Source organism: Rhincodon typus, chromosome 13, assembly GCF_021869965.1.
Source record: "Rhincodon typus isolate 14 chromosome 13, sRhiTyp1.1, whole genome shotgun sequence".
NCBI classification, from domain to species: domain Eukaryota; kingdom Metazoa; phylum Chordata; class Chondrichthyes; order Orectolobiformes; family Rhincodontidae; genus Rhincodon; species Rhincodon typus.
This window is the reverse complement of record NC_063344.1, coordinates 66,650,240-66,676,655: the sequence shown is the minus strand read 5'-3', so window position 1 is coordinate 66,676,655 and position 26,416 is coordinate 66,650,240. Positions and strand designations below refer to the sequence as shown.

Genomic DNA, 26,416 nt, shown 5'->3' with positions numbered 1-26,416 from the left:
CTGCCAGAGGACGTGTTGGAGGTGGATACAATAGCAACATTTAAGAGACATTTTGACAAATATATGAATAGGCAGGGAATATAGGAATACAGACTGCGTAGAGGAAAAATATTTTTAGTTTAGTAAGGCATCATGTGTCAGCGCAGTCTTAGTGGGGGCCTGTTCCTGTGCTGTTTTGTTTTTTGTTCTTTTGTTCTTAATGTTTCGAGCGTGTTCTGAAGAAGGGTCCACTGGACTCGAAACGTTAGCTCTGCTTCTGTCTGCCCAGATGCAGACAGACCCTGCTGAGTTTCTCCAGCTATTTCTGTTTATTTTTTTCCCCGTGTTTAGTCAGGAGCCCCATTCCTGCACAGTGATCTCTGCTGCTTTCCTTTCGAGGATGACAGTGGACAAAGAAGCTGCATGGTTCGCTGATCTCTGTTTCATCAGGACTCTCTTCCTGGTCAGCTGAACTTTCCATTTCAAGACAAGGGAGTTTAAATGTTGAAAGAATTGCTAAAGTCCTGATCAAACACAAAATTTGTCATTCACCCTTTCCCCTTGCAACCTTATCACAGACCTTCTGTTTTTGCTCTTCCCTACACCTGGTTAAAGCCTGTCACATGGCCTTATTCTGCCAAAGGACATGGGACTACCGATGTTGTCAGATGCGCTGAGCATTTCTAGCATTTTCTATTCTTACAACACTCAAAAATTCTTTGGCTTTATTTTTCAGTCACCTCCATTTAATGCACACTTTTATTTGTTTTTTAAGGAAGAAAACCTCTAATTGTTACTGAACATAAAGTCAAAGAGCTAAACACAGCAGAGATACAGACAATTTGACAGGGGTAATGAGCGCGATCAGCTCGCGTGATGCAGTGACCTGCTCCTTGTGATAACCAAGAGGTTCAGCCTTATTGTGAAACAGAACGCAAACCAAGCTGGTGATTCATGGATTGTCAAAAGCAGATGCCCCGGAGTTCTACAGGGGAGCGAACATATCTGATCTGCCCTCTCTCTGACTACATTTCCACTTAACGTAATTACACTTCCATTCAACTCTTAACCCTTCAGAGAAAACAATGAATGCAACCTGGCCAACGTTACTCGCGTCTGTAGCACATCACAAATTGTCTACACTGTACGGTTTTGCTGAGTAAAAACGTTTCTGGGTTTATCTTTGAGCCCCACATTTGTTACAATCTATGAATAGGAGCCCTGTTATCCACGGTTGTAGGAATTAAAGTGAAACGCAAAATCATACACTATGCTTCGTTTAGTGGTGTGTAACCACTGTCCTGCTCTGCCATTCATTTTGCAGGACTATTTAACATGATGCCTTGATGTAGCTTTGTGAATGAGAGCCCTGTGTTCAAAACATGAAGTTAGGGAGAGCTGGGTGATGCCATGGTTCAGATCGAGGCAACTGGATTCAAATCGAACCCAGAATGTTGTGACTAAAATCTCCTTTGCTTTCTCATGGGGAGGACCCAGCATGGAGGGGATTGGACTTTGTTATTCCAGCTTCAGCTGGATGCGAGTTCAAAGCCGTATTGAGTCAATATTTAAAATTCTAACAGGATGTGTGTGTCATTGGTTAGGCAAGTTTTCACAGCCTATTGCTGAGTATCCTGGAGAAGGTTAATGCTCTCTTGAACCGCTGCACCCAATGTGGTGAATGGACACTCACAGTGCTGGTAGGGAGACAGTGAAGAAATGGTGATCTAGTTCCAACTCAGGATGTTCTCTTGTGAAAAATAGAGGTTTGAAGTTAGGTACTCCTGTTCGGGTGGAGTTATACTTCAAGAAAATAACAAGCATATGAACTTATTTGGTAATTGTACTCAATTCCACCAGGCCAGAGACACAGATTGCAAGGGAAAATTAAACCAGTGAGTGAGGTGTGTAACAAGAGGTGGAAAAATATGGATTTTCCATCATGTATTTTACGTTACCTTCTAAAACATTGAGCTGGATCTTTCCCCTTGAAGAGGGTAGTTCAAGTTGGAATATGTCTGGACTGGGCAGACTTGCCTGAGTTTAAAGGGGCCTGTTGGACTCAGATTTTAACTACAGTCTCCCCTGATCTTGGAAGCAGGTTGTCATTGGAGACTGGGATGGGGCAGTGCCAAGGTACCTGATTAGCAGGTCCACCTTAGTACTCAGGGTCTCAGTCCTGATTGTTTTAAAAGCTGCTAGGCCATCTATCCCTCACTCCTCTTTACCCCCTACCCTTTATCGCCTGCCTAGCGAATCATGCCTCTTATACCCCTGCATGACCTGTCCATATCACCTCATTTTCCCTACACTTATCCCCATGTCAATTCATGCCACCTCCATAGCTCATCATCTAGTATACATCATATACAGAACTCAGGAACCGTGTTGAAATTAACGAATTTAAAGTTCGAGCACTCTAATAGAATGGTCTCTAATGCACACTTGATAATGGAAAACAAAAATCCATTTCGTGAAATCCATTCAAAGCTTTTAAATCTCCTTAACAGTCCAATCTCATATGAAAAAGAACTAAGCTGAGAACTTTTGTGGTGCAGATGTACTGCCCCTACCACTGGACTGAGAGACCCAGGTTCAAGTCCCACCTGTTCCAGAGGTGTGTAATAACATCTCTGAACAGTTTGATTAGAAAAATAGATTAAATAAAAAAAAAACAAGCTTCTTCGCAAAGCCAGTTAATCATTTAATAGCCAATTTAAGCTGCCAATCAAATTGTGAACTCAGAATCTCCTGCTGAGATAATTGTACCTTTTGAAGCCTCACCAAGCATTCATAATGATGTCATAATAGTTCTTGTGAAATGTCAACGAAGGGACTCTGCATGGGCAGATGGGAATTTTTTTTCCCCCAAACTTATATCTTGTCAAATAAAAGCAGTTTGTTTAACAGTGTTTTTTTTGATTCTCAATAACAGCTTAAACCTGCTTTTATTTCAAGTTTCAAGAACAGGAGATTTGAAAAAGAAAACTTCCAATCATGACACTTGTACAGATCTTATCTATCCTTCGAGAGGGTCTGTGATCACTCCTTGAACTCATGATTTCCCACACTGTGGCTTAAAGTGGAGCACTTGGATCAGCCACATTGGGATCTGATTGAACTCAGCACAGAGTTCAGTTGACGCTGTAGAGTTTGAGGGTCCGCCTGCATTGTATATTATTCTCAGCTCCTTTACAGCGAAAAAAAAAATCAGTTCTGTCGGAAGCGGGTTTGGAACTTTGGCATCTTTTAAAAGTCTGCAGAGTTTTCCTGACTCCTGTCCCATTGTGGGTGTTTCATGTGATAATATGCCTCGCCATTTTGCCCACCATTTATACATAATAATAAAAAAAACACATTCACAACAGTTTCTTAAAAAAAGCCCCACAAAGCGCAAACATTCTACTGAACCACAAGGGTGAGATTGTGAAATGTTCCTGGGCTGTGACTTTGTTGCAAAGAAATTAAGAAGTAAACAATAATCAAACAGCATATCAATCCTTGTGCTAACCAGGTGAAGGACGATGAATGGGAAAGCTGATTGATAAGCTGTGCAATTAAGCCATGTTGAGTACACCCTCTTAAAGTTGGTGTTTTGATTTAAAAAGGCACTAAAAATACTTTAATCATTCCTGGGATTGATGTGGTCTCCTTGTTTTAGGATGCAAAATGACCTTCTCCTGTTGCTCCCTCCACTGCCATTGACATCAACATTCTTGCTCCTTCTCCCTATCTCCACTGTCACCTATTTCATTGGTCTGGCCTTGACACCTTGCTTCAGTACAGGAGGAGGTGCGCAGGAGTGTAACCGAAGTCAGCATCAGATGAATGTAGAGGAGGTGGAGGGGTTTGAGCTGGAGACATGTTTAGCTGCAAGTGAAGGAGATTTGGAATTTCAAATGCCTGAAAGGGGGAATCTGGGAGTTGGTAAGACAGGAAGATCTTGGAAACACGGAGAGAGATGGGAAAAAAAATCAGTTGCATCAACTTGAGGCAAATGGCAATGTTAGAAATGCGACTGAGTCCGGACTTGACTTTTGGACTTTACAGTGTCCCTCTCCTTGTTCCTTGGGTATGGGAAATGCTGGAGAAAAATGAAGAGGTGTTCTCTGTTATCTTCCATGATTGCCAAGTGGACTTGCCAGATTGGAAAGATTATCTGCTAATGAAAACTAACAGAATTCCCACCTCCCTCCAGCTCAGCCTGCTGCCCTGGGTGTGATCCAGATTGAGAATCTGGAGCATTTGTTCCAATAATACCAGTCCTTTTGGATAGATCATTGTAACCTGCCCAACATTGTATTCCTCACCCATTGTCTTCTAGGAAACTCATTTGGTTGCTTCTTGATCCCATTTAGAGGCTGCACTGGTCACTGAGTCCACATTCCATTTCCTTCAGGCCTGAAAAGTTTTATCTAATTTCTGTCTTCCAGATCAGAGGGCTACTGGCAGCATTAGAATGACTGATGGATATTTGTACTCCCCGGTGTGGGTGATATGCATGGGCACAATAGTCAAAGCTCAATTCAAACGTGGGTTGTCCATTGGGGTAACATTCAACTTCAGTGGGGATACAAAATGGATGCTATACCCTCATGCGTCAACACAAATGAAAAATTAGGTAGACAGGGCCCTCATTGTCCACTTTGAGGTCCCCGCTGATGTTGAATTGCATGGTCTGTGTGGAAACTGGACCTTACCCAACTGATTGCACTGGTCTTCCTTATCAGCATCAGAACTACACCGGCGAGTGATGGGTCAGGAAGGTGAGCTGAGCAAAAGTATCTCAGAAGGATGTTTAACAAATCAAACCCTGGCCACGTTTCAGAATCTCACCCTGGGGTTACCAGCAAGTTTACACATAGTCGTATTTCCCGGATGCAGCACGTTTGGAGTCCGCGGTGCTGCGGTTGTAGCCGGATTTCTTTGACTCAATATCGTCGGGGTAGGTCTTCCTCACGTGGGTCATTTCCGTGTCGTAGTTTGTGCCGGCTTTGTAGCCTGTCCTGTAGGGACCCCCACGGCTCGGGACTTTGTAGATGGTCGAATTGTACCTGCACAAAATAATGACCAGTTTTACCAGGAGTCTTCTACTGACCTTTGCTTCTCTTAAAGCTGCAAATGTTTTGAAACCCACGGCACGACCTGTTGAAGTTCTCAATTCTACAAATTTTCTTTCATTCCTTCCACATTTACTGCTACCCTCCTTGGCCGCTAGCACCTCACCCAAGCAATTATCCCCCCTGTGTTTGTGATAGGCTGTTCCTTCCTAGGGTAAGGCCTCACAGTTGACCTCAGACCTGTCTGTCTGTGCAGCGTTCAAAGGGCCACTGTACAGACAACATGATTGATTTGTCTGTTTTGCCAACTTGACAACACCAAGGTATGGAGGCTGTTGGATGCTGCTTTACCTGCAGTTTAGTGATAGAAACTAGAATTTCCCTGCTAAGTGATGTGCCTTGTACCCTTATTAGCTTGTGTACATAGTCAACATCTTATATCATTGACTGCATCTCAACTAATGTTAACCTAACTCCTTGATGCTGACATTTACGATCCCCTCTCTCCCCCCAGCGCCCTGTGTTACTGACTGTATATCTACTGATGTTAATCCAGCTCCCTCACAATGTCACTCAGTAACCCCTCTGCCCCCAGTGCCCTATGTCACTGACTGTATTTCCACTGATGTTAATCCCTCTCCCTCACACTGTCACTCAGTAACCCGTCTCCCCCCAGCGCCCTGTGTTACTGACTGTATCTCTACTGATGTTAATCCAGCTCCCTCATACACTCACTCAGTAACACTCCTCCCCGCAGTGCTCTCTATTACTGACTGTATCTCCACTGGTATTAATCCAGATAGATTTCAGTTGAAATTTAATGTGGAAGATCAGGAGGTGACACATTTCGGGAGTTGCACTAACGGATACAACTTAAACATAATTGAGGGGCAGAGAGACTGAGCAGTTCAGGAACCTTGATCTTTGACAGATAAAAATTGATAAAACTTTTTGAAGACGGAAAGGGATAGGATCTTCCTTTTTACAAATACAGACACGTAATATGCAAGTAACAATATTTCTGGCACCTTACATTCAAAAAGAAGAAATTATTTTGCACAAAGAGTTGACAGGCTGTGGAACATAAGTGGAAAAATTACAGGTGCAGAATCCACAAATAAAGCTTTTAAAATAGAAGTAGATCTTTTTCTGAAGATTGAAAAGAGTCTAGAGAAAAATGTGGAATCTTAGAAGTTGGTAACACAGAGGGGGGAGGCTAAGGGGCTCCCAGCTAGCTTGCTGCTTGAAACATCCTTAATCAATCCCATTGTAGCCTTCGCTTTTTTTATTCCATCTTATCTCAGCTGGTGATTTTCTCATCTCTGAGCCTGAGCATTGTCAGTTCCTGGCCCACTGAAGACTTGAATGTCGTCAGCAGGTTCTGAGCTTGTGCTGCTTCTCAAAGCCACATCCAAATCAACTGCATGTGAACGAGCATTGAGCCCGGAAAACCATGACTCCCAATCCCTGTCCAATCCAAAGGACAAACGGGCCAATGTGGGTTGCTTTTCCGGAGACTCAGCACAGTTGTGATGGGCCAAAAGGCTTCTTCTATCCTGTATACAGCCTGTTCTGTATTCTGTTGCTAAGTTTGTCTCTGTGCCCATTATTCTGGTTTCCTCATGTTTTTGGGCACAGCATCGCCTACAATGTTCCTACGAAGATATGCCGTTCAGACAAAGTAAAGGGTAAGATAGCAATGAGAAAGGCAATGAGATTATTGTAATATCCTTTAACATTTGGTCACAGCCGATGCAGTGCTCACTGGAAATGGTAATGTAGCTATTTCAACTAACGGGCAGCGGGAGACACACAGATTGGAGAATGGGACATGGACCCCATTTGATTGGCACTTCATTCATTCACCACACCACCAACGCTCAGTAGTAGCAATGTGTACCATTTACAAGGTGTGCTGTGGTAACTCACCTCAGTTCCTCTGGCAGCACCTTATTCCCCATGTTATTGCAATTCCTTCTTTTTCAGAAATTTATCTAATTCTCTTTGAAGGCTATTATTGAATTTGTATCTACCACCTCCACAAGCGTTCCATTCCAAATTCTAAACTCTCAACAATGCAGAGTTTTATTATTCACTGATGGGATGTAGGCATTGCTGGCTGAGCCAACACTTTTTGCTCATCACTGGTTGCCCTTGGCTGTAGGTAGACCCACAATGCTGTTAGGGAGGGAATTCCAGTATTTTGGCCCAGCAACAGTGAAGGAACACTGATATATTTCCAAGTCAAGATGGTGAGTGGCTTGGATGGGTATTTGCAGGTGATGGTGTTCCCATGTATCTATTACCCTTGTCCATTCAGTGTAGGGGTCGGGAGGTCATGTTGTGGCTGTACAGTACCTTGGTTAGGCCACTTCTGTTTCCCTGCTATAGGAAAGATGTTCTGAAACTTGAAAGCGTCAGAAAAGGTTTACAAGGATGTTGCCAGGGTTGCAGGGTTTGAGCTATAGAGAGAGATTGAATACCGTGAGGCTTTTTTGCCCAGGAGCATTGGAGTCTGAGGAGTGACCTTATAAAATTGGAAAGGGCTTGGATAGGATGAATAGCCAAGGTCGATTTCCCAGGGCATGGGAGTCCAAAACTAGAGGGCATAGGTTTAAGGTGAGAGGGGCAGGTTTAAAAGGGGACCTAAGGGACAATGTTTTCATGCAAAAGGTGGTGCGTGTATGGAATGAGTTGCCAGAGGAGGTGATGGAGGCTGGTACAATTACAACATTTAAAAGGCATCTGGATGGGTAAATGAATAGGAATGGTTTAGAGGGATATGGGCCAAATGCTGGCAATGGGACTAGATTACTTTAGAATATCTGGTTGCCTCGGATGAGTTGAACCGAAGGGTCTGTTTCCGTGCTGTGCAGCTCCATAACTATGATAGTTGTGGGTTTGGAAGGTGCTACCTAATGAGCCTTCATGAATTTCTGCGGTGCATCTTGTAAATAACATACACTGCTGCTGCTGAGCATCATTGGTGGATAAAATGCCAATCAAGCAAGATGCTTTCGAGTCTTACTTTTAACACAGTGAAGATGCCAAGAGCAAGTCAGCTGGAACAATTGAGCATCACTATGTGAGCATCACGGTGTGCATTTTGAAAATCCCTCGAAAATAACTCGATATTCCTGCCCTCAACAAAACAAAGTGAGAAGGGAACTTGAAACAGTGGAGAGTGTGGATCACAAAGGGTTCTTTCCATTTTCGATCTGGCTTTGTGCTGAAGATAATTCACTTGAACATCTGAAGAAAACCATGGAAGCCTTGAGTGAAGACTGTATTGCATTGGAGATTCAAGTGATGGTTGACATTAACAACCATTGATGTTACTCTCTATTGTTATATGTGCAGTAACTCACCGAGTATCCTCAGGTACCAGACCTCGACACGAGATACACATCACTATTCCACCGATAACAAGCAGGCCTCCAGAAACCCAGCCTATAAACAAGGCCGAGCCAAATGTGTACCTGCACAGAACAACAACCTTATCAGTCTGAATAGTTAAGCATGGAAGGAGGCCATTCAGCCCATCATGTCCCAGCTAGTACTTTGCAAGAGCAACCCAACTTGCTCCACTGCTGCAACTCCCTTCCTGCCATTCTGCAAATTGTTTCTCTTCAGATAACTATTAAATTACCTTTTGAAGGCAGCTATTAAATCTGCCTCTGACGTTCTCTCAGGCAGTGCACTCCAGATTCCAACCACTTGCCAGAGGAAAAAAAATTAATCTGATCTTATCTTTGGTTCTTTTGCCTTTCCCCTTAAATCAGGGGACACAAGGCACAGTGGTACTGTGACTGAATGAGTAATCAAAGGCCCAGGCTAATGTTCCAGAATCCCACCACAACAGATGGTGAAATTTGAATTCAAGAAATCCCTGGAATTAAAAGCTGGCCTAATGGCAACCATCTAACCACTACATTTGTCATAAAAAAAACCCCATAAAATTATCACTGTTTGGGAACCCTTCAGTGAGGGTTACTAAAACTATAACCACAAGTCACTGGCTGTAAAGAATATTGGGACTTCCTGATGACTTGAAAGATCTCATGGGGTGATGTCTGGTTTGGGCGAGATGTCTGTTTTGGCGGTATTAGCTATTTTGGGGGAGATGTCTATTTTGGGGGGATGGCCGGTTTGGGGAGATGGCTGGTGGAATGGCAACTAGAATTGAAGTCTTACCTCAATAGTGAAACTGCCCTTGATTGTTCTAAAAACCCATCTAGATTCACTAATATCCTTTAGGGATGGAAATCCTTACCATGAGTCACATCCTTACAAGTGACTCCAGACCCATTGCTGTACGGTTGACTGTTAACTGCCTTCTGAAATAGCCTTGCAGGCCACGCAGTGCAAGAGCAATTGAGGATAAGTAACAAATTGTAGCCCCCCACATCCCATGAAAGAATAAATATATAAGTGAGACTCGTTCCCTTCTTGAATGTGGGGAAAAATGAATGAAAGCTAGTAACGCAGTTTGCTGACTCTTACCTCTGCTGAACTCCCCCTTGATTCCCAAGCATTGACAAGTTTGCCTCCCAGAAGTTTGTCACCAACATGTTTCCGTAGATCGATACACCAGCTATGCAACAAACTCCTGTCCAGGTACAAACAAGAACTGTTAGTTGAGGGTTAAGAGAAGAAATCCATTCTCAATCGACCCATGCTGGGCACAGCGCTTCAGGAAGACTGCCAGGGCTTTTGAGAGGGCGAGGAGGAGATATATCAATGAAATGTCAGGTATCAGGGACTCAGTGGAGAAGCCAGCATTGATCTCCTTATAGCAGAGACAGTTAAGGGGAAACTGAAAAAAAGGTGTTGAATTCAAGCCTGATCCAAATAAGATTTATTTATTTGTCAGAATGGAATCTTTGTGTTTCTCACAGTGAGTGATGTTGAGACATGAGACCTTTAGCTATTTCAGTCAGTTGATGTGAGCATTAAATAGGGTCTGCTCAAATGCAATGCAGTCAGGTCCCTTTACATCCTCCCAGCACCTCAGTAACAAACCTATTACAGCACTCCATGTCCTAAAAGTATTTAATATTCTTCAACCATTATTGCAATTATTCATTTGATTTGCATTCGTATGTACTTCATAATGTTACTAGCTGGCTAGTGCTGGACATAAGAGCAATGTGGATCATTGACAGTCTTGGGGTTGGGGGAGGAGGAGTGCATATTGTGGTTTAATTACAGCAACTGTTTTTGTTTGCTGTTGAATATTTATCAGTTATTAAATTTCTTAGCGTCATTGGACTGAGAGTCTGAAATACACTGGATACAATCTGGACAATTCTGGAGCTGAATTCTGGTCCTGTCCAAAACCAGGGCAACCGTACAATCCAAATATCACACAGGGGCCTGTCTATGGGGCGAAGGTGGTTAACACGTCCATCAGGATAATCTCTCGTGCCACAGACTTATTCTCACTTAACCTAATGTAGCCTGGCAGAGCTCCAATCTGGAAAGCAAGATTTTGTGGCTTAGATTGGGTACAGCTACAAAGTGTTGCGGAAATTCATCGCTGCTCAGCGTTGGCAGTTAGGATGCAGAGCTGTTGAGCCCTGTGTAACTGATCCCCAGGGAGACTGAAACCCACACCTCCTTCAGCTGACGGAGAGTGAGGGATTAAACCTGCCAAAGTTGATTTACATGTTGCCAGAGACCTGTGGGCTACGGAGGACGAGAAATGGCGTGATTGACCAATACATGAGGCCAGTTGGCGAGCTGGGCATGTTTTGGTGGGTGAGCCATACCTGCAACGATAAACAGGATCCCAGAGGTGAGCGTCAGGTTGGCCTTTGAAGCATCGTCCATGGTTCCCAGTCGAATGCACTTGAGGGATAAGATGGAGACACCGGAACCGATTAAAGCGAGAACGATGGCGACGATCATGAGTGCACGGACGGCCTGGAAGGTGGCTGTGGGCACAAGGTACAAGCATTAGCGTTGCTGCTGGATATCGCCCATTGACCTCTCACTGCATCATGGGAAGGCTTACCTGGCGGAGGTGAGGGCACAGCAAAACAGCCAATCGGTCATCAGAAGGGACCATGGGAGGGACATCACGATTTCTGAGTGTTTTCTCACACAAGTGTGAACATCGAGAGGACTGACTGGGGCTGAGAGAGCTGATGCGATCTCGCACATTTTGCACCCCGCTCCCTCTGAATGGACTTGAGTGGGTGAGCACACTGCCCTGCTGTGGGACTGACTTTTTTAGACCAGGGGGAGCACTCATTTACAAATGGGCTGCAGCGGGTTAACTGGTCTGCGATGGGAGGCTGGGAAGGATGCTTCCCGTTCCACAGGTTAGAGCCGGAGATGCTGTGGGAGCACCGTTACCTCGATGTTCTCTTTAAAATCTTTAACCTGGTGGGCCCAACCAAGCCCTTTCTTGCTGTCGGAATTTCCCTCCGAGCTAGGGGTACCATTAGCACAAAGATGACAGTAGATAAAAGGAAGACCCATTACCCAACTTTCTTAGGCAGTTATTGGATGATCAATAAATGCTGCTTGTGCCAGCAATGCCCGCATCCCAAGAATGAAAAGGGCCGTATGGTACATTTTTCACTCTTGAATGACATTATTCTTTTTCAGAGTGTATTAGTTAGCTGGTGGTATAGTAGCAATGTCACTGGAATGATCATCTAAAGGCCCAGGCTGACGCTTTGGGGATGTTGAGTCAAACTCTATCACAGCATTTGGTAGAATTTAAATTCCTTAAGTAAATCCGGAATTAAAAACTAAGCTCAGTAATGGTAAACATGATGCTATGATTGATTGTCGTAAAAATCCATCCTTTAGGGAGAGAAATCTGCCATCTTCACCTGGCCTGGCCTACATGCGACTCCATGTGGTTAACTGTAACTGCCCTCTGAAATGGCTTTTCAGTTCAAAGGGCAGATTGGGTTGGGTAGGAAATGGTGGCATTGCCAATGTAGGTATCAATGGCAATGGCACCATTTCATCAAAGAACTAAAAGAAGCAGCAAAGTGCATAAAGACTGGGTGTAACGACTGAACAGAAAGCTGCCAGTTTTGACAGTACATCAGGCAAGGTTCTGCGCTAACCATGGTCTTGCAAATTTGAAGTAACTGAGGCAAATTTTATCCAGAGGGTGGGGCCCGGGCAGGATATTGGAGAGGAGAGAGTAAAAGAACACTCTGCAGCTTTGCCTAGGGTTTGGAATGTACAATAGAATTTCTCATTCATATATTTAAATACCTCCATGATCATTGCCCATCGTAATCTTTACAATTTGTGTATATCTTTCCCACATCCTACTGTCCTGTAACTCCAGCCTGAACATTTTCCTTCTCCTTTTACCCAGTCAGTGATAGCACCAGAATCCCATTCCCTGGATCAACTTCCTTTATAGCAAGAACAACCTTCCTCGGATAAGGAGACCGCACAGTATTCCAGGCGTGGTCTCACCAAGGTCCTGTCTAACTGCAGCAACATCCCTTGCTCCTGTACTTGAGTCCTCGTACTATGAAGGCCAATGTACCATTAGCTTTCTTTACCACCCAATCTATCTGCATGCTTACTTCGAGCGAATCCTGCACAGTGACACCCAGGTCATTACACATTCTCCTTTCTCAATTTATAACCATTCAGATGATAATCCACCTTCCTATTTTTGCTACCAAAGTGGGTTACCTCCCATTTATCAACATTATACTGCAGCTGCCACGTATTTGCCCACTCACTCAATTTATTCAAATCTCACTGAAATTTGGACCCGGTTAATACTAGACTAGTACTTGATTTATTTGTGAAGTGTCAGTATCGTTATTAAATGGTGGCAGCGAATTTGCACAGACCACAGTCCTGTGGCGATTGAGACAGGTTAGCAGTGAGTTTGTTCTTGGTGATGGGTGTTGAGGGATTCCTTTCTCTCACTTGGTTCGCACCATTACCAGGATAGTCACAAAAGGCCTCGGTATAGCAGCTGAACTGAAAGATGCCGCTTTAGACAGTGCATCGGTCCCTAACTGAAGTGTCAGCTCCATTCTGTGTTTGAGGCATGGAATGGAACTTTTAACTCAATCTTCTGAGGTGAGAGTGCTGCTAAGAGAGACAACCTGACACTGTGTAGGATAGTCTCCTGTTCAAGGCCACCAAAGCTGTTATTAATGCAGAGATCGTAATTTAAATGGACCCATGGGGCAACTTTTTCTCGCAGAGGGTTATGCATGTATGGAACGAACTGCTAGAGGAAGTGGTGAAGGCTGGTACAATTACAACATTTAAAAGGCATCTGGATGGGTATATGAATAGGAAGGATTTAGAGGGATATGGGCCAAATGCTGGCAAATGGGACTAGATACATTTAGGATATCTGGTCAGCATGGACGAGTTGGACTGAAGGGTGTGTTTCCATGCTGTACAACTCTGTGACTCTGATGTGCCTTTGGAGTATTGAAACAGCACTGAGCTACCAAAGAGGTTGTCGCCCCGCTGAAATAATATTAAGCAAGGTGTGTTCAGAACATAACCCCCAGCGGCGATTTTGCATCATGTCAGCAATACCGGATATGCAGGGTCTGTCGTATGCAGAAAGGTTGACCAGGCTGGGCTGGTACTCATTGGAATTTCAAAGAATGAAAGGCGACCTTATTGAAGCATAGAAGGTTCTCAGGGGATTTTACAGGCTAGATACGAAGAGGTTGTTTTCCCTTCTGAGAGACTCTACAATAAGAGAGCATAATTTCAGAGTACAGAGTCGCTCAGTAAGGACAGAGCTGAGGAGGAATCTTTTCTCTTGGAGGGTAATCACTCTCGAATTATTTACCACAAAGGGCTATTTGAGGCTGGGTCATTAAGTATTTTCAAGGCTGATTTTTAATCAGTGAAGGAATCGAGGGTTATAGAACAAAGGCAGGGAAGTGGAATTGAGGATAATCGGATCAGCCACCAACTAATTGAATAGTGGAGCAAACTCATTGAGTTGTGTGGCTTATTTATACTGTCACATTTTATGGTCTGATGGTCTGTGGGATGGCTGCAAGTATAATGTATGCTTCATTTAGGGAGGCGAGGACCACAAGTGGTATTATCACCAGACTAACAATCTAGAGAATGAGGCAATGTTCTGGGGACCTAGGTTCAAATCCTGCCATGTCAGATGGTGGAGTTCGAATTCAATAGATGATCTGGAATAAAGAATCTAATGATGAACATGAAACCGTTGTTGATTGACAGGAAAAACCCATCTGGCTCACTAATGACCTTTTGGGAAGGAAACTGCCATCCTTACCTGGTCTGGCCTACACGTGACTCCACACCGACAGCAATGTGGTTGATGCATAACTACCCTCTGGGCAATTAGGGATGGGCAATAAAATGATGGCATAGCCAATGATGCCCCCATCCCATGCATGAACTAAAAAAAAGTGCTCAGTTTGTGCAACTGGTGGTAACACCAAATTAAATTTGGCAAACTGGGAGAATGGCTAACATTAGTTAGTTGGAGTACTGTGTGCAGAGGAGATTCACCAGGATGTTGCCTGGTCTGGAGTGAATCAGCTTTGAAGGGAAACTAGATAGGCCTGCCGTGTTCATCCAGCCCTGCACCTTGTTGTCTTAGATAGGCTGGGGTTTGTTTTCCTTAGAGCAGAGATGGCCGAAGGAGGATCTGATTGTACAAATTTCTGAGGGGCAAAGACACTGTAGATAGGGAGAGATTTTCCCCTTAGTAGAGGGGACAATAACCAGAGGGCAGTTTTAAGGTAAACAGCAGGAGGTTTAGAGGGGATTTGAGGATTATTTTCACCCAAAACGTTTGCCTAAAAGGGACTCACTGTATCCGAAGGGACGGTCGAGGTTGGAGCCTCCAAGACATTTACGAACTATTTAGATGAACGCTTGAAATGCCATCACAAACAAGGTATGGGTCACTTGCTGGAAAATGGGATTAGAATAGCCTGCTCCCACACTGTAGGGATTCTATGATTTAGGATATATGGAAACTGACATTACTTCTGTTGCTCAATCGCGTGATAAAGTGGATCTAAATTAAAGGAGATGGAGCTCCAACCCAAATCGACCTATGTTAGCAGCTTCTCCAAGGGATATTCCAAAATGAACTGGGGAGAAAAATACTGGTTTTCTACACCTGGAGCATTGATAACCAGAGTGATCAGCATTGTTGTTATTCCTAGAGGGGCTTTATTTACTGCAGATCAGAGCCAGAATTAGCAACATATGCAGAGGGGGCACAAGGCAGTTTTGAAACTCACCCTGCTGGTGAATCACGGACCAGGGAAAGGCAATGTGATTTAACAATGGCACACTCAATTCTGAGTCAGAAGATCCTTGAGCATCAGCCGAACTGGTGTAAAATTTTGTCTCATCCAAATGATAGTAGCTTGGATAATGCAGTCCTCTCTTAGGGCTGCAGTGCAGTGTCAAAAAAAAAATGCTGTGGAGTTGCATGTGGCTCATTAAGGATTTGTGTGCTACAACCACCCCCAACCCAACTTGATCAATCAAACCCATCAAGTGGCTTGTTTTAATGTTTAAACTTTTACTAACATGGTATTTGTGAGAAAATATCTCTAAATTAACAATTCCTTTGTAAAACAATGTCTTTAAAATGTTGTTGAGGTTGTGGTCTTAAAGTGTTACGCTAGTAGTAAACATGGGCTATCGAATATTAATTTCTATCACTTGTTCATGCCTGTGGGATAAAATAGCTCATTAAAAAGGTAGAAACATGGGTCTAAAATGGCTGCAGTAGTCACACACATTGAGGTAAACTTTGTGAGACCCATGAGGAAAAAACAAAACCATCTACATTGAGATTACCACTTTTATCTGAAGACATTGATACCACGCACAACTGAGACAGCATCAAGTAATTTGCATTTCCAATTTTAGAGTCATAGAGTCATACAGCACGGAAACAGGCCCTTCAGTCCAACTTGTCCATGCCGACCAGATATCCCAATCTGACCCAGTCCTATTTGCCAGCATTTGGCCCATATCCCTCTAAACCCTTCCTGTTCATATCCCATCCAGATGCCTTTTAAATGTTGTAATTGTACCAGCCTCCACCACTTCCTCTGGCAGCTTGTTCCATACTCGCACACCATCTGTGTGAAAAAAGTTACCCCTCAGGTCCTTTTTAAATTATTTCTCCCTCACCTTAAACCTATGCCCTCTAGTTTTGGACTCTCCCACCCAAGGAAAAAGACCTTGGCTATTCACCCTATCCGTGCCCCTTAAGATTTTATAAAGCTCTATAAGGTCACCTCTCAACCTTCAACGCTCTGGGGAAAATAGTCCCAGTATATTCAGCCTCCCTCTATAGCTCAAACCCTCCAACCCCAGCAACATCCCTGTAAATCCTTTCCGAACCCTTTCAGGTTTCATAACATCTTCCCTATAGAAGTTAAATTACACGTGTGTGATAATTTCATGTGTCAGGAAATGAATGGCTTGCCTATTATTAGCCAGCTTGGAAAGACAAGGACTCCGAATACGTACTGAATGATATTACAGCAGTTAGTTTTAAACATCAGAACAGAGAGAAGGAAACATGGATTTGTGACAACAAAAGCTGGAACTCTCTTTCTCTCTCCCTCTGCTTGTTTCTCTTGTCATCTTGGAAAACAGGACTCTCTGAAAAACCAAATTTGGAAAAGAACCATTCACCAAGAACTGAAATCTACAGATTCTCCTCCTGCTACATATACAAGTCAATTACTAAATAACTGTAGCCTCAGCTTTATAACTTGAAAGTTCCAAGGACTTTTAAATAGTGTAACCTTTATTTACTCTGTACTAGACACACTCCCTTTCAAACCTATTACCTGTCTTTGTGGGATTGATGTTGTGGGTTTTATTATATTTTCTCAGGGTTAGTAGATAATCCAGTTCCTCTTTCCTTCACTCAAGGTAATTTAGGTAATTGGTTCCTTTATTTTCTAGCAATCTATATTTTAATTGAAGTGTGATAGCTGTGTGTGAAAAAAAACAAATAAAATAAGTTATTGGGACCGACCAAGAGGGGATTGAGAAGAGGGGAGCTGATTCCCTCTCCGAACAGTAGATATGGCACTTTTGACAAAATTTTTACAAATGCCCTCCTTGTTATTAAGGTTGTGGTCACTGGCCTGGATTCCTTATTAGACTCGAAATGTAACTCAGTCCGTTCTGACTCGCAGGCCAGTGCGCTACCAAATGGTACAAGCTAACATTGTGTTGGGTAGGCTTATTGTTGAGGGTCATTATGCATGATACCCATTTATATGATGGGGTTAGGACATGTAAGTGTGGTTAACCATCCAGTGTACTGGATAGCTCACCTAGCTTACACTGTCAGCTGTGTCATTTCTTGAAGATGGGAGAGATGAAGTAAAGTGTTAAAGTATTTGAACATGAAATCAAGCAATACATCCTGTTGCTATTTTGTGATTCCTTCCACTGGCTTATTTCGTAAATTTTATAGCAATGGTGGAGAATCATTTCACCAGACAATCCGCATGGCTACACAAAGCATAAGATCTCACAAGATTTAAATTAGGTTTCTTTTAAAATGCTTAAAGTATCTAGGAGTTCCTCAAGAAATGTTAAGGAAAAATTAATTTAGACATCTCCTGTGATGTTTGACTGAGTTGTGTATTGGTGTTTTAAACTTTGCTTTAGAATTATAGAAGCACACAGCATACAAATAGGACCTTCAGCCCTGCATGTCTGTACTGACCAACAAACACCAAACCATACAAATCCCATCAATCCTATCAATTTCTTCATTTAGCAAATGAGGAATTGTCTTTTGAACATTCATTTCTGATACTCCATTCTTCTATGAACACTGAGTTTTGCTGGGGATATAATTCTGTGCTTGCAGAGAGCTCTCTATTGTCTTGCCCAACTGGATAGTCTTCATGTGTTAGACCAGTGGTGAGTAACGTGGCCCTGAAAGCTAACACAACCTAGCTCAATCCTCTCTGCTAGCGTGGTCTTTATGTCGTTAGTCTTTAGAAGGGCAAGGGCATCAGATACATGGGAACACTGATGCAAGTTCCCCTCCAAGCCACACACCATCCTGACTTGGAAAAAGCTCACGGTTCCTTAACGTAGCCGAGTCAAAATCCTGGAACTCCCTTCCTAGCAGCACTTTTGTTGTACTTACACCACGTAAGACCGTAAGAAACAGGAACAGGAGTACAATGTTCCACCCCTCGAGTCTGCTACGCTATTCAATGTGATTATGGCTGATCTGGCATTCCTTGCTACCACTTTCCTGCCTTTTTCCTGTAATCCTTGATCCAGAATCTATCTACCTCAGCTTTAAACACATGCAAGGACTCTACCCCCACTGCTGTCTGTGGAAAGAAGTTCCAAAGCAATGCAACGCTCTGAGCAAAGAAATTCCTCCTCACCTCGGTCTTAAATTGGTGCCCCTTTCTTCTGAGATGATTTCCTCTGTTCCTAGACTCTCCCATGAGAGGAAACATCCTCTCAGAATTGAATCTGTCAGGCCCCTTAAGAATCTGATATGGTTTAATGAGATCACCTTTCATTCTTCTAAACTCTAGTGAGTAAAGTTCCAAACTGTTTAGCCTTTGCTCATAAGACAATTCTTTGGTACCGGGATTATCCTAGTAAACATTCTCTGACTGTCTCCAATGAAATGATATCTTTCCTTAAATAAGGGCACTGAAACTGCTCACAATACTCCAGATGTGGTCTCACCAGTTACAGTAAGACTTCCATCCTCTTATACTCCAAGCCCCTATAGAAATAAGGGCAAACATCCCATTGGCCTTCCTGATTCCCTGCTGCACCTGTCTATTAACTTCCTGCGTTTCATGCACAGTTACCCCCAAGTCCTTTCTGCAGTTTCTCTCCAATTAAGTAATATTCTGTTTTTTTTATTGTCCCTTCCAAAATGAACAACTTCACATCTTCTCACATTATATTCCACTTGCCAACTTTTTCTCCACTTACTTAACCTATCAGTATCTCTCAGTAAACTGTATCTGTCTTGCAACTTGCCTATCAACCTATGAACTGCAGTGGTTCATTAGGGTAGCTCACCACCACCTCAAGGGCAGTTAAGAATGGGCAATAAATACTGCGATGCTCGCATTCCATAAATAAATACATCTCAACTGGAGTGCAAACTGCTAAAGGATTTAGGCTAATCTTTTCCCTTTCTTCTTCCTTGTTCAGGAATGCTACTTGTTACAGTTGTCCCTCCTGCAAAACTGGGGCAAGCTAAAGATATCACACACAAGAACAATTTAGCTTATTCCTACTGGCACCATGAATTGGATATATGCCCACTACACTGTGAGAGAAGTCAACTTTACAACTGATACAATGAGGCAAATTTCAGAGACTTTTCTTTCTAATCACAGTGGGACTGTTTAAGGGTTCAACCCAATCCCTAGTATTTTGTTTCAATGAATTGAAAGGCAATCGAATTGTAAAATCATAGAATCCCTATAGACGTGGAATCAGGCCATTCAGCCTATTGAGTCCACACTGATGTTCTGAAGAGCAGCCCCACCCAGACTCATTCCCCTACACTATCCCTGCATTTCCCATGGCTAATCCACCTACCTAGACAATTTAGCACGGCCATACCACCCACCCTGCATATCTTTGGACTGTGGGAGGAAACCCGCGCAGACACTTGGAGAATGTGCAGACTCCAGGCGGACAGTTGCCTGAGGGTGGAACTGAACCCAGGTCCTTGGTACTGCGAAGCATCAATGCTAACCCCTGAGCCTCCATGCCACACAAGTATAACTCCAAGCCATTTTCCACTGGGGGTTAGTGGAGGGTGATGGGTGGGAGGGAGTGGCGGGTGGTGGGTGAGGTGAGTGGGAGTGTAGTGGGTGGGGGGTGATGGGTTAAATGGGTAGGAAGGAGTGGGGGGGGTGAAGTCAATGGGGGTATGTGGGGGGGGGGTAGCGGAATGGGGTGGATGGAAGTTGCTGCTCTCTATTCCTACACCACAGACTGATGATGAGATATGGAATGCTGTGCCTGGAAATGTGGTGGAGGCCACAAAGGGAACATTGGATGGTGATTTGGACAGTAATGATGTGCAGGGATATGGGAAAAGGCAGGAGATTGGCACAAGGTGATAGAACCAGCATAACGTGCTGAATCACCTTCTTTACAAATCTTGATTCTGAGTCCTAGCCTTATTAAAAAACACACACACTCTTCACATAGAAAATTCTATAGAATAAAGTTTCCTGGGATGTATTATTACATTGAAGGTGCTGAGTAAGTTGCTGTTGAATTCTAGCCCCATTAAAGCAGACCCTATGAACCATGCGTCCCAGCTTTCTTTACTTATCAGGTTTATAACACTTAAATCAATCAGATGACCTTTCTATTCTAATGCTGGACTTTTTTTAGACATTGTGGTTTCCGGTGCCCAGTTTGATGCCAGGTGGTCCATCTGGTTTCATTTCTTTGTTGAGACGGCCTAGCGATTGATACAACTGAGTGGCTTGCTAAGGCCATTTCAGAGGGCAGTTTAGAGTCAGCACATTGCTGTGGGTCTGGACTCACATGTAGGCTAGATCAGGTGAGGATGGCAGATTTCCACCCCTAAAGGACATTAGTGAGCCAGATGGGTTTTTCTAGCAATCCACAATGACGTCGTGGTCATCAGTAGATTCTAAATTCCAGATATTTCCAACTGAACAGATCAGGATGGCTCAGTGGCTCAGTGGTTAGCAATGCTGCCTCACAGCGCCAGGGACCTGGGTTTGATCCCAACCTCAGGGTCTGTGTGGAGTTGGCACGTTCTCCCCGTGTCTGCATGGGTTTCCTCCCACAGTCCAAAGATATGCAGGTTAGGTAGAATGGCCATGGGAAATGCAAGGTTACAGGGATAGGGTAATGATGACATAATGGCTTCCCAAGAACTGTAACATGGCATGTTGAACCTGGATGTTCCTGACAATTATCTCCAATCTGATCTTGAAAGTAGAGATCAAAGCGCTAACTAACAGCAGTGAATCACGGGGAGTATTTTTTGAGAGAGGATGGAGTTGATTCTCGCAATGGGCTCTATATGTTTGCTCGAGCATGTTAACTGGACTGAGATACAAGTGCTTTCTGTTTGGAAAATGTCTAAGGAATTGATGAGGTTCCAGTACACCAGGCCATTGGTTGCTTTTCTTGTCGCAGGGTGTCAGCCTTATCCCTCAACTCTCCTGTAGTTCTTCATCTCCATTGTCTTCACTCACATCTTCCAATGGCCTTGCTGCTTACAACTTTTGTACTTTTCTCTAACCATCCCACACAATTCACACCTTTCATTCTTATAATCATGTTCTGCTGGATACCTCTTCCCTCCCCATCACCCACTCTGTCCCATAAATAGTGCAAGAACCCTCATCTGTTTGCCCACACTGACCTCAACTATCCTCCTCTTTGGCCACAATTCCTTTTAGCCTCCATCTCGGACAACCTCCGCAACATTTACTTCTTTGTTTGTGATCCTGGACAACTCAGCACATTTCTCCCTTGCTCCTGGTCTCCGCCCTGCCCTTTCTCCAAATATTTTGTCATGTGTGCAGGGCTGTGTCAATATATGTTCTTTTGTCTAGGTTGCAAGGAACGGCCAAGATCACCCGAAGTATAATGTAAGCTCAAGAATGTGCAGCTAATGTTGGTGATAAGAAGCTGTCATTCTCTTCAGTACTTGGATAAACGGATGCATTGCTAAAACTCACAATTGCTTCCATTTTAGTCAAGGAATATGCTCTGGTATAGTTCAGTTTGCTGTGATGCAGCAGGACATGTCAGAAGATTAGTGCAGTACCCTTTAGGATTAACAGTGAGAATCACAGTATTAGTGGGCTTTGTGCAGTATTAGCAGAATAAGTCCCAGCACTATTGTGGATTGCTGTAGTATTCGAGGGGAGTTGACGTTGAAGCTTTCTGCCCATCATCTTGTTGGCACTAACCCTTCACATATACAATTAATTCTAATCACATTTGGCCATTCTGTTCGTGGATTCCTTCAACCCCTTCTCTTTCATGCACTTATCCCTTGCGATCTTATCCCTTGCGATCTTATCCCTTGCGATCTTGAATGTTAAATATAGTTTAGATCTCAGCCACTAACCCTGGGGGAGACTTCCACAGTCTCACAACTCTTTGTCAAAATACTTAGTCATGCTGGCTATAAAAACAGGGATCTTCTGTTACAGTTGGACAGGGTATTGGTGAGACTGCACCTGGATTGCTGTGTACAGTTTTCGTCTCCTTATTTAAGAAAGTACATAACTACATTAGAAGAACAGTTCAAACAAGGTTCATTTGATTGATTTTCTGGATGAAGGCTTTGTTTTATGATGATAGATTGGACAGGTTGGTCCTGTATACTTTAGAGCTGAGAGGAATTGGAATGATCTTTTCGAAAATTATAAGGCCCTGAGAGGTCTTGACTAAGGAGATGCTGAGAAGGTATCTCCCCTCGTGGGAGAGATGAGAACCAGGAGATGCATGTTAAAAGTAAGGTTTCCTCTATTAAGGTGAGGACTAAGTTTCTTTCTTCCAGATTCAAGAGTCTTTGGAACTTTCTTCTCCAGAGAGCAGTGGAGCCTGGGCCAATAAATATTTTTAAGGCAGAGGTTCTTGACTAACAAAGGAGTTAAAGGGTGTGAAGGCGAGCAGGAGAATGGAGTTGAGATGAACTATGTTGAGTTTAGATGAACTATGATCTATTGAAAGGTGAAGCAGGCATGAAGGGTAGACTGGCCTACCCCTCCCTGCTCCTAAATCTATGCTCCTCTGTACGTAGTGGTTATTGAATAGATCAGCAACATAGACCCTGTGACAAATTGTGAAACTGAAATTAACAAATTTAATAATACTCTGGGCTGGCAACAAATGAATTGAGTATTAAAGCTGTGGGATTTTTGTTGAAAGCCCAACTGATACATAAATTGCAACCCTTACCAAGTCTAGCTGAGGTGTGCAGTTGACTCTTAAATCCTACAGGACAACTGGATGGACAATAACCTCAGTTTTTCCACCGTTTTCCACATCCTGAGAAGAATTATGTTCAGTCCCTCCTGTCTGCTGTTCTAAATCTTCTCTAACCTTGTCCTTTCGCTCCTCAACTGAAACATTTCCATGTGTTACATAAAGTACCACAATATTAGTGGACCTTTCAATGAGATTTGCTACAGCATTAGTTGGGTTTGTCGCTACATGGTATTAAGCCTTGCCTCAGTATCAGAGTTTGTCATTGCGTTAGCAAATTTTTCAGGCTATGTCACAGACTTGGTGGATTTGTCGCAATATCAGAGTTTATCAAGAGTTGAAGTTTGCAATGCTATTATTGGGTTTTGCTGCAATATTGGCCAGGCAAGTTATTATGTGCATTATAGTGGGGTGCCCTGTCTGTGTAGAATGCAGTTTCATTGTACATTTTCTCACACATATCACAATCTAGATAAGAAAATGGCTTTGAAACGAACAGTTGAAATGTCTTCACGAGATGCTATTTCACCCAACCTGGCAGAGCGATGATTTATTGGAATCTGAGACATTTTTGTTTCTTTTGTCATTTGTCTGCTTCATATCCACCCTTGTACATCGTTATTTTAAAACCTTCAGTGTTTCAGCAGGTTTCACATCACACAAAGGGCAGTGTAAATCTGCAGTTCTCTTCCTCCTCCAAGCTGTTGAGGATGAATTGAAAATCTGAGATTGATAGATTTTTAAAAACCAAACGAGCTGTGGATGCTGTAAATCAGGAACAAAAACAAAGTTGCTGGAAAAGCTCAGCAGGTCTGACAGCATCTGTGAAGGAGAAAACAAAGTTAACGTTTCGGGTCCGGTGACCCATCAGTTCTGAGGAAGGGTCACCGGACCCGAAACGTTAACTCTGTTTTCTCCTTCATTGATAGATTTTTGTTGGGCAAGGAGATCATGGAACCAAGGCAGAAGTAGATGAGTTAAGACACAGATCAGGCATGAGTGAATTGAAATGTACAACAGGCTTGAGACGCTGAATGGCCTGCTCAAGTTCCTAAGTTCTCCATGTCTTGCTCTGCTAACAAGGTTAACAATTTCTATACAAAAGCTCCCATCTGTAACCAACTGGATCAAGAAAGAACATATGTTTATATCATGCCTTTCATGTGATCAAGATTTTCAAAGCTTTTTCTCTTCCAATGAAAAGCTTTCAATATGAAGCTATTGTAATGGAGGGAAACCTGACAACCAGTTTGTGCACAGCAAGATCCCACAAAAAAGTATTCTGTTAACCAACCATATAATCTGTTTATTTTAGCAGTGTTGCTATGAACTTTAGGCTCAGAAACGGAGAGAATTGCCTAAGGGAATGGACTGAAATCCAATTTTATATTTTGTTTGAAAGGCAGACTTGCTCCTTTAGTACTTTGCTGAATCATAACTGATTCTCCATGACCGTAAAGTCATCATCCTGTTAGCAGTTGCTAAATATCTGGGTTCAGAAAAGGCCATTTCACTCATCCAGACCCATCTGTCGATATGTGAAACTGCCCTCAAATCCCAACTCTTGTGTTCACCAACCCACCTTTTGAGTATACACACTGATGGAAGCCCATCCCTGAAGTACGTTAACACACCGATCGAAACCCTGTCCACTTGTATAATAATCCCTCCATCAAAACTCTGAATGCTAATATTACCTCCATGGAGACCCAGTCCACTTGTATAATAATCTCTCTATCAAACAGAGCCCACTAACATAATAATCCCTCCACCGATACCCAACCCACTAGTATAATATTCCTTCCCTTGAAACCCTGTATACCAGTATAATTATACCTCCATTGAAACCCAGTTTACGAGTATAATATCTCCATCAAAACCAATTCATATAGTCATAGACTTATAGATATGTACAACATGGAAGCAGATCCTTCGGCCCAACTCGTCCATGCCAACCAGATATCCTAAATTAATCTAGTCCCATTTGCCAGCGTTTGGCCCATATCCCTCTAAACCCTTCCTATTCATATACCCATCCAGATACTTTTTAAATGTCGTAATTGTACCAGCCTCCACCACACCCTCTGGCAGCTCATTCCATACACACACCACCCTCTGCGTGAAAAAATTGCCCCTTAGGTCTCTTTTAAATTTTTCCCCTCTCACCTTAAACCTATGCCCCCTAGTTTTGGACTCCCCCTACCCTGGGGAAAAGACCTTGGCTATTTACTCTATCCATGCCCCTCACGATTTCATAAACCTCTATAAGGTCACCCCTCAGCCTCTGACGCTCCAGGGAAAATAGTCCCAGCTTATTCAGCCTCTCCCTATAGCTCAAACTCTCCAACCCTGGCAACATCCTTGTAAATCCTTTCTGAACCCATTCAAGTTTAACAACATCTTTCCTACAGCAGGGAGACCAGAATTGAATGCAGTATTCCAAAAGTAGCTTAACCAATGCCCTCAAAATCTCTAAATCTCTCCTTGAAGTCTATCTTTTTAAGTAAAGACTATTACCATTGAAGCTCAACCCTGCAGTATATTAATTTGTCCATTGAAACCTAGCATGTAATCGTTCCATCGTAGCATTTCTCTTTAAATCATCCAAATCATTTTACCTTTAATACTTTGCCTGGCTGCTTATGGCACACATTTATCGTGAAGTGATTTTAGCAAGAAACACTTGAACAAACAGTGCCACTTTATCACAGGGGAGGTTTTGTGGAAGGTTAAAGCAATAAAACATATTTGGAGCAGTATCAGTAAAACACGCAGACACACAACTTTGAGTGCAGTGTTGTCGGGTTTTAGAAACGCGATGTGTCTCCTGGACAGATGCTACTCTTTAATACCACCTGCCCATTCCCAACTGTGTCGGACCCCCCGATCCTACCTGGAAGCCCCAGGACGGTGTAGAAGGGGCGACATTCCGTGTAGCCGGATGTCTGCTGCATGCACGTTTTCCACAGACCCATGTATTTGTAAATCGAGGTCACCAGATCCTGGCCCAAGTCCTGTGTGCTCCACATGTTCAACGCAGTGGCAACGATGGTCCCGGCAAAGCCTAGGGCTGAGATGCCAAAGCCCAGACACTGGCACATTGTGGTAGCCATGATTTGTACAGAGAGTTTCTCAGCAGCAAGCAAGCACTCCACGTCTGAGCAGTGGGTCCACTGTCAACCGAATGACCTGGTTCCCTGCGTTGCCTATAGACGTAATGTGTGAGACTGTGAAACCTGTTAACATCGAATCAATGAGTCACCTGTTTGCTTAAATTGTTTTCATTAGATATAGGGTGAAACTTAGACCAAGTCTTCAGATCTCTGAAATATTTCTTTTGTTTCTGGGAAAATTCAGCAACTTCCGTCTCTTACTCACCTAATGTA

The 26,416-nt window shown here is 43.2% G+C and overlaps 2 protein-coding genes across 2 annotated transcripts in view; one reads left to right on the top strand and one right to left on the bottom strand.

The window, feature by feature from the left end:
- Window positions 1-26,416, top strand: part of LOC109914753 (cilium assembly protein DZIP1L-like) — a 95,085-nt gene that overhangs the window by 44,570 nt on the left and 24,099 nt on the right. The window lies entirely within an intron of this gene.
- Window positions 721-26,231, bottom strand: LOC109914754 (claudin-18). The gene is made up of 5 exons (XM_048604593.1): window positions 25,924-26,231; window positions 10,811-10,975; window positions 9,543-9,648; window positions 8,408-8,518; window positions 721-5,033 (listed from the first exon to the last, which is right to left on the bottom strand). The coding sequence occupies exons 1-5, from the start codon at window positions 26,141-26,143 to the stop codon at window positions 4,835-4,837; spliced, it is 801 nt and encodes a 266-aa protein (XP_048460550.1). The 5' UTR covers window positions 26,144-26,231; the 3' UTR covers window positions 721-4,834.